Consider the following 15,000-nt stretch of genomic DNA (forward strand, 5'->3'; position numbering starts at 1 on the left):
CACCTCCCACTACCACAATCAATCCCTCCCTAACCTCCTTCAAAGTCGGTAGTTCTTTGAACTACTCCACCATCCTTCCCCTTACTACCTTTACTTCCATTAACATCTGCCAATCTGCAGCCTTTACCTTTTCTTCTCTACCTGACTTTACCTCCCTAATTATCTTAATTTCCTCCCAAAACATCTTTTTATTATTTTTATTCTCTATTAAATCCCAACCTCATTTTACATCTGTCTCATCATTGCCTCCCTCACCTTGCGTTTTGTGTTTCCTCCTCTTGTACCTCTCATGTGCTTCACTAGCTCTATCTTGCAAGCCATTCTCAAACACATTTCTTCTCTTCCACTACCTCTCTCACCTCTTCATTTCACTATTCCCTATCTCTCTGGATTCCTCACATCCTCCTCATACCACATACCATCTTTGCACCTTTTATTACTTCGTAATTGAAACATACCCATTCTTCTCTTGTTCCTACTTCCTCTTTATCTTTCCCCACCTACCATTCATCTATCAATTTCTCCTGGTACTATTTTTATCCTTCTCATTTAACTTGTTTATTTATACCACTTATCTAATTCCCTCCCTTTTCCTCCTTCTCCACTAAATTTCTATTCTCAGTTTCACCCCCCACCCAAAAAAAAAATAAAAAAAAAAACTTGCAACCCTCCAGTCTCTCTTTGGATATCTCTACATAACCCATTAATACCCTATCAATCACTTTTCCTTCACCCTTTCTTATGCCTGACTTTCTTCTTAAACACTGCGTTTGCTGACATGATCTCTCTTCCTATGCACATCTCCAGCACCATCTCTCTAATATAAATCTTACCTGGCACCCCCTGCCTTCCTACTACTCCTTCTTTTGGCTCATCTCCTACTCTAGCATTGAGATCCACCAACACTTTAGATGTACTGTACACTCCCCCCAAAAAACTCTCTATACATTTATTTAAATAAATACCAAAAGCTTTCATTTACTCTTGATTTTTGTCATTATCAGGATCATATACCATCACAAAAACTCCAATTTCCCATCTCAATTTCACCTTTTCTCACATTATTCTCGAAGAAACTTCCCTCCACCCCACAACGCAGTTTCCTATCTTATAACTTACTAGCACAGCCATTCATTTCCTCCCTTGCCCCCTCATCAGCCTCAACACCCTCACTCCCACAATTCTAAGTTCAAACGTGCCCCTCCCCTTCAACTTACTTTCACTTAATTACTTCCTGCCTGTTACAGCTGGAGGACCCATCTGGATGTTCCTGCCTCTGATCCTACGCCAGCGCGGGGTGTCCGCTGAGGGCATTGGGCTGATTAGTAGTATCAACCCGGCCATCACCGTCTTCGTGGGTTTCTTCTTTATATATTTGATAGATCGCTTCAAGGCCCATCGCGTCTCCTTCATCGTCAGCACCACCATCATGCCCACGGTCCTTGCGATTATCTACTGGATCCCTCACGTTAGTGTTGGGGTTCCCTTCCAAGGCCTCAACACCAAGGATCCTCTCTGGAATGCGACGGATGTTCTGAGTCCAAGCGCTTATGAGATTCTGTCGGTGAATCAAAGCCTCCTTTCCAATACAAGTGACACTCTCAGTTCGTCTGCTTATGAGATTGTGTCACTTAACGCGACGGACACTGTCGACCAGAGTTCGCACGAAACCTCGCCCCACGGTGTGTTTCCTCGGCTCGACAATGCGACAGAGGTGGTCCTTCAAAACGTCTTGGCAAATAATTCCGGAGAAGCACCGCGGAAGATCGAGTATCCGGTCAAGGACCTAGTACATATGAAATGGTTCTGGGTTTTACTGGTTATCATTTTGCTCTCCAACCTGAGCTTTTTTGTGAACTCAAATCTGACGGACTCAATCTGCTTCATGAAGTTAGGTAAGTGTTTTTAGCAATTCAAGACACTTAGGACAACAACATAGCCGTAGCCCAATACATAATATAAATTCAGTCATTATCACCGTCGGTCTGGTAATATTCTGAAAGTCCCAACAAATATATGGCAATACTTACCCTACCCTAAGGTAAGATAGCCTAACCAAAGGACTCCAAAATCTTGGAAAGTGACGACAATATTATCGTCTTGATTTGTCGCCTGAATGTCAATTTACCCAAATGAAAACCCACCGAATGAATTAACATCGGCCGCCCAAGTGGCACCGTTCCTTGTGTTCTGGCTGCCGCCAAGCTATTTGATTCATCGCCGTGGCCTCAGTATCAAGGTAGCTTAAGAGATTTTGGTTTGGCGAAGTGACATGTTTTTTAATATGGGGACAACCCCACTTCCCTATACTCTCTTGTGCTCAGCAATGTGACTACTGTCTCAATTAGCCATCGATTTAATATTATCTTATTTGATTTTTGCCAAAATAAAACATTAACATTTTATGCTTTTGTGGGCTATCTGGGGGATGCCTTTACACTCTGGGAGGGTCACCAGTTACCTAGGGTGTGGGCCCACGGTATGCAGGTAGTAAGTCATCAGCACCGTTTTTGTGGCAAAGGTCTCTAGAGTGAAGAAAAAAAAATCCTTCTCCCTCCCCAGGCAATGACGACCACCTTTATGGGCAGCAGCGCCTCTTCTCCGCCATCTCTTGGGGGTTCTGCGCCATCTTCACGGGTAGCATCCTGGACTTGTACTCCCTCAATCTCCCCGAGAGGGACTACTTCCCCTCCTTCTTGATGGTGGTTACCTTCGGGGCCATCGACGTCCTGTTGGTGAATTGCATGAACGTGCCCGAGCAGGAGAAGGCCCCCTCGGATCAGCGACCCTCCGCCAGGGATATCTTCAGAGTCATGCTTGTCCCGAAGAACTTCTTGTTTCTCGTTAGTTGTTGTGCCTTATGCTCTAATTTCCTAAAACCAAAGTGATTGATATTTTATATATATATATATATATATATATATATATATATATATATACATAATATATATATATACATATATATATATATGTATATATATATATATATACATATATATATATATATATGTACGTATATATATATATATATATATATATATATATATATATGTATATATATATATACACATACATATACCTTACCTTACCGTCGTGCCATATCCTCTTGGAATTCGGCAACCATGGAGCGCCACCGTTCACGGTCCCTAGTTACTTGTAACATCTGTGCTGGTTTGAGTTGTTTTCCCGTCGCCCTTATCAGCCCGTCCATATACTTCTCCCTCTGCTTTCCTCTTGCTCTCCTTCCCTCCACCATTCCCGTCATCACCACCTCTTCCAACCCTTCCCTCCTCATTATATGTCCTAAGAATCGCAACTGTCTTTTCCTTATTGTTGTCATCAATTCCCTATCTGTCTCTATTTCTCTCAATACTTCTTCATTTGTTTTCTTCGCTGTCCATGGTACTCTTAATACTCGTCTCCATATCCACATTTCTGCTTCTTCTAAGTTTTCCTGCAATTTTTTGCTGATTGTCCACGCTTCTGAACCATATAATAGTGTTGACCATATAAATATTTTAACTGTTCTTCTCCTTATATCTGTAGACATTTTCTTGTTTGTTAAAACTCCTTTCATTTTCTGAAACGTGCTTTTAGCTATCGCTATCCTTGATTTTTTTTTTCACATCTACAATCTTCTGTCAATACGTTTCCCAGGTACGAAAATTTGGTTACTTGTTCTATTCTTCTCCCTGCTATTTGTACTTGCACTCTTGATGGATCTGTTTTACTGGCCACTAGTGTTTTAGTTTTCTCCATATTTACATTTAAACCTTTCTCCTCACTAGCTCTTACGGTTACATTCAATAGATGTTGCAGTTTATCTTCTGAGTCAGCCACCAATACCGTGTCATCAGCATATCTGATATGATTTATATTAAATCCTCCAATTTTAATCCCTTCCATTCCCTCTAATTCCCTAAGGATCATCTCCCCATATAAATTAAATACATCTGGAGACATAACACAGCCTTGACGCACTCCCCTCTTTGCAGCTTGAAATTCTGTTCTTCCTCCCCGTACCCTCACTGTTGCTCTTTGCTTCCAATACAAATTTCTGATGATACTCATGTCTTTGCTATTTATATCCACTCTTTCCAAAATATTTATCAAATCCTCATGTCTTACCCTATCAAACGCCTTATCGTAGTCAACAAAGCAAAGATATACATTTTGTTGTTTTTCTATCATCCTCTCCATAATCGTTCTTATTATAAAAATTGCATTTGCTGTTCCTTTCCCTTCTATGAAACCAAATTGCTCCCATGAAACTTGTTCTCTCACTTTATTTCTTATTCTATTTAAAACTATCCTTAATATAATTTTGGGTATTTGACTCATGATACTGACTGTGCGATGTTTACTACATTCCATTGTTCCGTTTATCTTTGGTAGTGGTATGAAAATCGAGTTACACATATGTTCCGTTATTGTACCCTTTTCGTAAATTTGGTTTATTAGACTAGTGAGTTTTCTTATTGCAAAATCCCCTAATGCCTCTAACATCTCAATCATCACACCATCCTCACCCATGGCTTTCCCTTTTTTCATTTTCTTCATTGCAAATTTCACTTCCTCTTCCATTATTTCTTCCCCATCTAGATATCTATAATTTTCCTCTTCTCCTTCTTGTCTGTCATCCTCAAATAGGTCCCTTACATACTCCTCCCATCTATGTTTAATATACTCCTCGTCCATTAAAACCTTTCCTTCTCTATCTTTGATTGCCCCCCCCCCCCATTACTCCCCTTTCTCTTGGTAATTTCTCTAATCTTATCATACATCATTTTAGAATCCCTTTTTTCAAGGTCCTCAATTTCCCTACATTGTTCATCTAGCCAACTCTCCTTGGCATCTATACACTTTTTTGATTTGTCTATTAAGTTCTCTATATTCATTTCTATCCCTATTTTTAGCTTCTCTTCTCTTATCCATTAGTTCGAATATTTCCTCTATTATCCATTTGTTTTTCCTCCTCCTTCTATTTTCAGGAAGTACCTTTTTATTTCCCTCTTCTATTGCTTCACATAACCTTTGCCACTGAAACCCCGGATCATTTACATCCCCTTCTTCTCGCAGCACTTCATATTTATTTTCTACTGTAACCAAATACATCTGTTTCAAGTCTTCGTCCTTTCTCAACACACCTACTTCTCTTCTCGGTTTCCCCATCTCCTTTCTTAATTTCTTCAATTTTATTCTAATATCTGCAACAACTGGCACATGATCACTATTACAATCTGCTCCTGTGTATGTTTTTTACCTTTATCACTGCATTTCTAAATCTTCTGTTGATAGTAAAATAGTCTATTTGATTTCTTGCTGTATCTCCTGGTGCCTTCGCGGATGTTGCCTAAACCACGTATTCATTACTATTTGTTGATGTTCTATGCACCAGCTTATCCATCTCTCTCCCCTGTCATTTCTCTCTCCTAACCCAAATGGCCCCACAACCTCTTCTTCTCCACCTGAACCCACTTTTGCATTTACATCACCCATAACTATCTTAACCTCTTGATTTCCACATTGTTCCATTGCTTGATCTAACTTGTCATAGAAATCATCTACTATCCTTTCCTCTGCTTCTGCCGTGGGAGCATACACCTGTATTAAACATATGTCAAAAGGTTTTCCCCTGAGTTTTACCAAGAGCACTCTGTCTGACACTGCCCATAATCTCTTCATAGTACTAGCAACCTTTTTGTTCATCATTATTCCTACCCCTTTTTCTGCTCCTTCTCCTCCAGAATATACAAATACTCCATGCTCCTTTTTCACCTCTCCCACTCCTGGCCACCTAACCTCACTAAGCCCCATAACATCTATTTTCATTCTGTTTATTTCTCTCCATACCCCATAATATTTCCCCGCTTGGTGTAATGTACGGACATTCCACGTAGCCATTCTCAACTTTTCTTTGATTACAACAGTCGCCGGATAACGATCAGAAACCGCCTGCTGTACACTATGTTCCCGACCGAGCGAGGTAATCTCCCTCCTTTCTGGAAAAAGACTCCCATTCACGCTGTTCACTTCATTTACTCTTTGGTTTTGCTCCATAGTTAATCCTAGATAAATACGTAGTAAGAGCTCCAATCCCTTTCTACGGTGACTGGCCGATTGCCATTTACATGCCTGGTTTGCCCTAGATGTATCACTCATCTTGCTATCACACCAAACTCACCAAAGTCCTCTGACAAGCAGAGTACATATACTGAACTTGCTATTCTAGTCTTCATCTAGTAGAGCTGGCACTGCTCCATACCACAGTGTGTGGTGCCCCTCACATATACCAAAGGCTTTTTTCCCCCTTACACGGGAGGTAGCCAAAAGACAAAGGCATAAAAAACACTCCCACTCATTCCATCTCCTACATATTCCACTCCCTTCTATCCTCTTCCCTCCCACACATCTTGGCACCTCCTGGATGACGGATCATGCCTGCATCTTGTCCACTGCCCTGGATCAGAGGCAGTGCCGTAAGACACAGCACACCCACAGCAAGGCGCCTTCATTAATCCGGCGACCGCCCTCTCCGTCCCCCCATGCAGAAAAGAAGAGGGGGGGAATTCCCTTCGGGCTGCGTCAATTTTTTTCTCATACATAATCCCTCACCCTCCATCCCCCAACCACTCCAATTCAAGTATTACATCATCATCCATGCACAATCCTTATCCAGTCAGCCCTATCTTCTGTCCTCTCCTGTCCTTCTTCGACAGACATTCCTCTCTTTCGTAATGCCCCTTTTACCCTATCCATCCATCTCATCCTCGGTCGCCCCCTCATATTCACTCCTTCCACCTCTGCCTTCCACACCTCTTTTACTAATCTTTCTTCACTCATTCTTTCCATGTGCCCAAACCATCCTAATACTCTTTCATCAACCCTATCTCCCAACTCCCTTTCCACCCCTGTTCTCCTCCTCACCTCATTTCTCACTCTATCCAGCTTAGTGACCCCCATCATACTTCTCAGACACCTCATCTCAAACACATTCAAACTCCTCTCTTATGTTCCATATTTCTGTCCCGTACAGTGCTGTCGGCACAATCACTCCTTCATACAATCTCCTCTTAGTATCCATTCCCAAATGTCTATTTCTCATTACCCTTTTTAATCCTCCAAGGCATTTACTCGCTTCTCTCAATCTACATTCTACCTCCACCCCCACTCCTCCCTTTCCTGTTACATTCGCACCCAATTATCTAAAACTATCCACGTCCTCCATTCTCTATCCCTTAATACTCACTTCCAGTTCGCTGCCATTCTCTCCCCTTGTACATCTCATCACCTTTCTTTTACCCACATTTATCTTCAGCTTCCTTCTTTCACACACTCTCCCGAACTCTGTCACTAACTTCTTCAATCCCTCGTCTGATCCTGCTACAAGCGCAGTGTCGTCAGCAAATAACAACTGTCTTATCTCCCACTTTTCTCCATTTTCTTTAACCATCCCCAATCCCTGGCCCACTACCTTTGCATTCACCTTTCACACCACTCCATCCATGCATAAGTTGAACAGCCAGGGCGTCATAACACATCCCTAACGAAGTCCCACCTTTACCTCAAACCATTCACTCTCTCCATTTCTAATCGTAACACAAGCTCTACTTGGGAGGCTTGTGGAATTGCTTGAGGAATTCCTTGAGGAATTAGGGAGAAATGTCAATGTAGTTGAATTGGGAGACCTTAATGCTAGGGTAGGAAATAAACCAACAGATGGAATGATTGGGAAGTATGGAGTTCCAGGAAAAAATTGTAGTAGAGATTTGGTGGAGATGTGTCTCGAAAGAGTTTATGATAGCAAATACAGTGTTTAGGAAGAAAGTCAAGCATAAGAACACATGGGAGAGGGTGGTGGAGTGGAAGGGTGGTAGATAGAGCGTGAATGGACTATGGAGTGGTAACCAGGAGTATAGTAGGAAGAGTTAAAGTTCTAAGGGGAGAGAGTGGAGGAATATCAATTCATTTTTTGGTGGAAGGTAAGTTGAGGGTGGAGAATAGGTGGAGAAAGAGGAAAAGGGTAGAAAGTTGGGAGGTACTTAGAGTGAACTGCTTAAATGAGAAAGAAAAGGAGAAGGAGTATAAGAAGAAGCTGAGAGAGGAGTGAGAGGGAGTGAAGGATAGAGTAAAACTAGGAGTGGAGGAGGAATGGGGATGGTTCAAGGAGGGAGTCATAAGGTGTGCAAAGATGGTGTGAGGAACAAGGAGGACGGAAGGAAATATAAGGAAGGGTAGTGAGTGGCGGGATGAGGAAACAAAAAAGGGTATAGAAGAGAAGAAGCAGGCTTTCATAGATTGGTTACAAATATGGATCTGGAAAAGGCTTATGATAGGGTAGACAGGAAGGCACTGTGGGAGGTATTGCAGATATATTGGATAGGAGGAAATCTGTTAAGAGCAGTCAAGAGCTTTTGCGAGAGTAGTAGAGCTTGTGTTAGGATTAGAAATGGGGAGAGTGAATGGTTTGAGGTAAAGGTGGGACTTCGTCAGGGATGTGTTATGTCGCCCTGGCTGTTCAATCTATACATGGATGGGGTGGTGCGAGAGGTAAATGCAAAGGTAGTGGGTCAGGGGTCGGAGATGATTAAAGAAAATGGAGAAAAGTGGGAGGTGAGCCAGTTATTGTTTGCTGACGACACTGCGCTTGTAGCAGGATCAGACGAGGGATTAAGGAAGTTAGTGACAGAGTTTGAGAAGGTGTATGAGAGAAGGAAGCTGAAGATAAATGTGAGCAAAAGTAAGGTGATGAGATATATAAGGGGAGACAGTGACAGCAGGCTGGAAGTGAGCATTAAGGGTGAAAGACTGGAGGAAGTGGATAGTTTTAGATACTTGGGTGTTAATGTAGCAGGAAAGGGAGGAGTGGTGGTGGAGGTAGAATGTAGATTGAGAGAAGCGAGTAAATGCCTTGGTGGATTGAAAAATGTAAGGAGAAATAGACATCTGGGAATGGATGCTAAGAGGAGGTTATATGAAGGAGTGATTGTTCCAACAACACTGTACGGAGCAGAAACATGGAACATGAGAGAGGAAGAGAGAAGGAGTTTGAATGTGTTTGAGATGAAATGTCTGAGAAGTATGATAGGGTGTTACTAGACTGGATAGAGTGAGAAATGAGGAGGTGAGGAGGAGAACAGGGGTGGAAAGGGAGTTGGGAGATAGGGTTGATGAAAGAGTATTAGAATTGTTTGGACACATGGAAAGAATGATTGAAGAAAGATTAGTAAAAGAGGTGTGGAAAGCAGAGGTGGAAGGAGTGAGTATGAGGGGGCGTCCTAGGATGAGATGGATGGATGGGGTGAAAGGGGCATTACAAAAAAGAGGAATGTCTGTAGAGGAAGGACGGGAGAGGATAGAAGATAGGGGGTGAATGGAGAGGGGTTGTGTATGGATGATGCTGTGATGCATGAGGGGGAGTGGGTGGGGGATGGGGGTGAGGGAGTATGTATGGGGGAAAAAAAAAAATTACGCAGCCCGAAGGGATTTCTCCCCGTATTCTCCTTTTCTGCATGGGGGAACGGAGAGGGAGGTCGCCGAATCTATAAAGCGGCCTTGCTGTGGATGTGCTGTGTATTGCGACACTGCTTCTAACCCAGGGCAGTGGACAAGATGCAGGGATGACCCGTAATCCAGGAGGTGCCAAGATAAGAGGGAGGGAGGAGGGTGGAGGGGAGTGGAATATATAGGAAATGGAATGGGTGGGAGTGGTTTCTATGCCTTTTTCTTTTTGGCTTGGTTTGGTTTAGATATGTGGATGACATTTTTACTCTTTGGGATGAAAATTGGGGTTCATTTGACAATATATATATATATATATATATATATATATATATATATATATATATATATATATATATATATATATATATTGCTAATTCAAATTCTTTAGCCTTCAACATTAAGTCTAAAGTTGAATGGGAAGAACAAATTAAGCTACCCTTTTTAGATTTTCTTATTGTTTGTGACGGGGATAAGCTTACTTTTACCGTCTATAGAAAAGAGACCCATTCTGGTAGTTATCTCCATTTCTTCAGTAGTCACCCAGACAAAGTAAAAATTAGCGTCGCCTCAGGACTATTTCTTCGAGCTCTAAGAATTTGCAGCCCCCAGTTTCTTGAAGGAGAATTAAATATAATTAAATCTCAACTTAGTAAATGAGCTTACCCGGATTGGTTCTTGGTCAAAGCCTCAGCCGAGCGAGATCCAATTTGTTCAATACCACCCCCATTTCTTCTAAACTTTCATTGGACAAGAGCTCCTTAGTTGTTCTCTTTTCTGATTCATTTATTCCCTCGACCATGTTTCTTCCCAAAGACAAATTAAATTTGATTAATTAGTACCCTAATACTATTAATAAAAAGGTGGTAAATGTCCACCAAAGGTTGAAAGAAGAACATAGTCAAGGGGTTTATTCGATTCCATGTAAAGGTTGTGACTTATTTCACATCGGACAGACTGGGAGGGATTTGGACACTAGGATGATCGAATATAAACGGCCCATCAAATATGGACAAGAAAGCTCAGCTGTGTACCAACATGTTAAAGGATTTAAACATTGTTTAGACTGGGAAAAAGCTGAGCTTATTTATAAGTCTAGATGTGAGTTCAGGAGAAAATGGTAGAATCAACTATAATTGAATACCAGCCCAATATGAACATTTCAAAGGGGCAATGGTCCTCGGACATAATTTCAGGCCTGACTTTTTATCACCAGTCTAATAAAAAGACATTTGCCTCCTGACCTCACATACGGAGTGAGCCGAGGGTAGAGACCTCTCCCAATGTTCCCCTTTGTCATGTCAAGGGTGCTACTTATGTAGCACTCCCTATTCTATTTTTGTGTCTACTGAAGAGGATTGCAGTTTGCAATCGAAGTATATAGATTCCCTGTCTCCAGTCTTTATTACTACAACAGTGGTTTTCACGTGATATATATATATATATATATATATATATATAACTATATATATATATATATATATATATATATATATATATATATATTACAATTCTTTTTTAGGTGACACTCCTGATGCTAAGCATTTCGCACGTTATTCTTTCAACATTCCACATGTTGCTGGTTGAAGATGTGGCTAACGCGTGGGAACCCAACTTCTCGGCACTCAGAACCCTGCAAGGTCTTCTTATTGTTTTTCGCTGTCTTCTCGGGGAAGTTCCCGTCTTCATCTGCTCAGGTATGTTCTTTATTTCTAAAGGTTTAATATAATAAGTGTAAGTAATGCAGAGAAAGCATGTGTAGGTTACATATCCTCACCAGTTTTCTTATCGATCAGTAGTTTCACTCGTATATCATTCGCCACCCCATTCCCAACTTCTTGTTTATCCTTTTCCTCTCCGCTGGCTCATGTATCTTCTTTAAAAACCTTTATCAACACTCCATTATCCTGTTGCCTTGTTCTTTGTTTCCTTCTAGCGGAATCTATTATGTTGCCCTTATCTATTTCATTGGATTTCAAAGAACGCACTCACAGAAAATCTTTATTCCAAGAAATTAACTTCTTCCGCTTCTATATATTATCTATATCTATACAGGTATAACCAATTCTACTCCTATGTCTGATTCTTTTCAATTATCTATATGACACATATATTTCTGATTCAATCACCGCTGCATCCACCTTTTAGTTCACCTTTTGACCGTCCACAACTCGTTCTTCTGCAGAAACACCGGCTTTCTTACACTTTCCATAACCTCAAAGTTTGCCTTCAGTGATATTTCTTTCATGAATATTCTTTTTTTTTTATTACTGCCATCCCTCTTGCACCCATCAATAAGGACACCCCCTTCTTGATTCACTTCACCACGAGCCGCCAAGTCTTCAGTCGTGCACCTGAACAGTTTCACCAACTTTTAACCGTTCACCTTGGTTGTTAAAGGAAATTATCTACCTTTTCCCATCTCCATACCTTTGTTCTTTGTAGGGTTTACTCTTATCTTCATTTTATCTACCACACAGAGACTTAAAATTTTTCTTCTTTCCATTCATCTAACCAGAGCTTTATATTTGCTCTTACTTTATTTCCCCCATCTCCCCAGAGCTTAACATTGACACCTATATCCTCACCCATCTACCCAGAGCTTTATTGGCCAGTTTATTCTTATCCAGATAAAATGGGAGGCTAGACTACATAAGATTTCTGCAGTCAATATTTCAGTCATGTCCATACGAACCAGACTCACGTGTTGCCGCCCCTATGTGCCGTCTTTCTTTCGTCATTTTACTTCCGTTTAGCACGTCTCTCACCTTCTACTTTCTCCGCTGCCTTTCAAAAATATTATTTGTTATTCACCCTTTTAGTCGGTAGGCCCCATGCCTCCGATGAGCCAACTTATTCAAGTTCCTATGGTTATTTTTACTTAGTATGGTATTTTGCACTGTCAGGTTTCTACTCCTCATTTCACTGTATACGGGGAATTAAAAGGAGCTTAATTCTTCTTTCTTTTCTTCTTGAATATTACCAAGTTTGATTCTCTAAGGCACACCAAGGGGTTCCCGTTGAGAACATTCAATTTAGGTCCTATGTCAGTTCTGAGGTGACTGGTGATAAAAAAAAAAAAAAAAAAAAAAAAAAAAAAAAAAAACACTGAGTTTTTTTTGTTGGGGGGGGGGGAAACGTTTTTTTGCGTTCTTTTTTCGTTTTTTTTTCATACTGCCAAAGTTGCTCAGACATTAATATTGAGTATATAAAAACAGGTGTAAGTACTTGATTCATCCCTCCACATATGTGTACCTATCTTCAGACACTATAAAAATAAGCATAAGTAATTGACTTGGCAGCTCTGTCGGTGGTCAAACGATTCCTTCTCGCAGAATGTACCACGTGTCAACAGGTTCATTGTAAAATCAATAAAATATATCAAAACATGACACACAGAAATTGGGAAATGACCTAAAACCATAAAAAACTATGAGGGGTATACTGTTTTATTTGATAATCTAGAAACAATTGTAATGTTTTTTTCTTGCAGAGATATTTAAGACAGAATATTAAGAAAAAAAGTACATGTTTTTTAGGGTCACTATATAAAAAACGTGTTTTTATAGAAAAAGGGTATTTTTTTAGTTACATTACTAGAGGTGACGTTACGATTTATTTAGTCCAATGATCTTTAACTTTATATTCAAGAACCTCCCCTAAGAGCGTGATCTTACAATCGTGAACCAATTGAATTACAAAGGATTACAAAGGCGGAGCATGCCGACAGGAGACCTTTTGATCCATATCTAGGTCGGATGCGAAAAAAAAAATCATATTAATAATAAAATAATAAATGAAAACTATGATAATGTATATAACAAATAAAATAAATAAATAAATGCATAGGTATAGTTAAATAATAAACAAACAGGTAAATAGTAAATAATAAATTGACATATAACTAATAATAAATAAAAATCAGACAGACAAATGATAACAAAACAAAAACAAATAATATAAGATAAATTATAATCATTACAGCATCTTACTTAGGTATTTATCTAAATGATTCTTAAAGCTTCGAACTGAACTACATTGCACTACCTGTGCAGGAAGTTTATTCCATTCATTAACTACACGGTTGGCAAAGTTGTTTCTACCTACTTCCAAATTGAATCTATTTCCGGAGAGTTTAAGACCATTGTTTCTTGTCTGATTCTCATTCAATGTAAAAATTTTGTCACTTTTGATGTTGTCAATTCCCTTTAGAATTTTAAAGACCTGTATCAAGTCACCTCTGAGTCTACGCTTTATTAGGGAAAACAGATTCATATGTTTTAGTCGATTTTCGTATGATTTATTTTTGATATTTGGAATCAGTTTTGTGGCTCGCCGTTGTACTCTTTCCAATCTGTCAATGTCTTTAATGAGATTCGGTGACCATACGGAAACAGCATATTCCAAATGTAGACGAACTAACGATTTATATAGCTTGTTAATGAGTGATGGACTTTTGAAATCAAAAGATCGCGCAATCAGTCCTAGAATCTTATTTGCTTTCTCAGAGGCTGAAATACACTGCTTGGATGATTTGAGGTCGTTACTGATAATTACGCCGAGATCTTTTTCACTATCCACTTTTGTTAACGAATTTCCAAATAACTTGTAATCGTACTTACTGTTATTTTTACCTATGTGCATTACCTTGCATTTACTTGGGTTAAATTTCATTAGCCACTTTTCAGACCATTGCTGTAATTGATCTAAATCTTCTTGAATATCTAATTGGTTTGAGTGATCATTTGCCACTCCGCACAGTTTTGTATCATCAGCAAATTTGGAAACAGTAGATTTTAGTCCATGGTCTATATCATTTATATATACTATGAATAGAAGTGGCCCAAGAACGGAACCCTGAGGAACTCCACTTGCAACATTTTTCCATCCAGAAGTTTTTCCATTTAAAACAACTCTCTGTTTTCGATCATTCAACCAATTACTAGTCCAACCTAATAGGCTACCACTTATTCCATGCAAAGCTAATTTAGTAAGTAGTCTTTCGTGTGGGACGGTATCAAAAGCTTTTGCAAAGTCTAGATATAATTTTCTCCTCCTCCACTCTTTCTCCAATGAGAATAGTTGTTACAAGTCTGTATGCAATATTGTTTATTCAAGCAATCTCGAATCACTGCATACTCACTTAGATTACATCAGCAAAAGCAAAACATACACGTCATCCCGGCTCCCAACCTAGGCGGAGAGCGAGCTTGCGGAACCTTCGCCTACGAACTGTTGTTTACCAAACAGCCGATCCAATAAAAATGAAACCCTCACTATCTACCCCTCTTTCTACCTCACTTGTCTACCTATATCTACGAGCCTCTTAAACACGCATAATTTTGTTACTTTCTGTCCGTTTTGTTACTTTCCTTAAAACTCTACTACCTCTATGACTCCAAATCTTCGGTGTGATATTGTCTCCAAGGACAGAAGCAGTGATTATGGCCAAAGATATACAATTTTATCGTTCACCTACTAGAATAATTTAACCAGTCC

The 15,000-nt window shown here is 39.9% G+C and overlaps 1 protein-coding gene across 5 annotated transcripts in view; it reads left to right on the forward strand.

The window, feature by feature from the left end:
- The window catches only part of LOC143032351 (major facilitator superfamily domain-containing protein 6-like), a 40,530-nt gene that overhangs the window by 19,321 nt on the left and 6,209 nt on the right, over positions 1-15,000 (forward strand). For all 5 annotated transcript variants that reach the window (XM_076196954.1, XM_076196953.1, XM_076196955.1 and 2 more), the window contains exons 3-5: positions 1,248-1,895; positions 2,563-2,843; positions 11,024-11,198. In XM_076196954.1, coding sequence (XP_076053069.1) covers positions 1,248-1,895; positions 2,563-2,843; positions 11,024-11,198 — 1,104 coding nt within the window. The remainder of the gene's footprint in view (positions 1-1,247; positions 1,896-2,562; positions 2,844-11,023; positions 11,199-15,000) is intronic.

The sequence above is a fragment of the Oratosquilla oratoria genome, chromosome 13 (assembly GCF_046742065.1).
Source record: "Oratosquilla oratoria isolate Oo_2021 chromosome 13, ASM4674206v1, whole genome shotgun sequence".
Lineage (NCBI taxonomy): Eukaryota > Metazoa > Arthropoda > Malacostraca > Stomatopoda > Squillidae > Oratosquilla > Oratosquilla oratoria.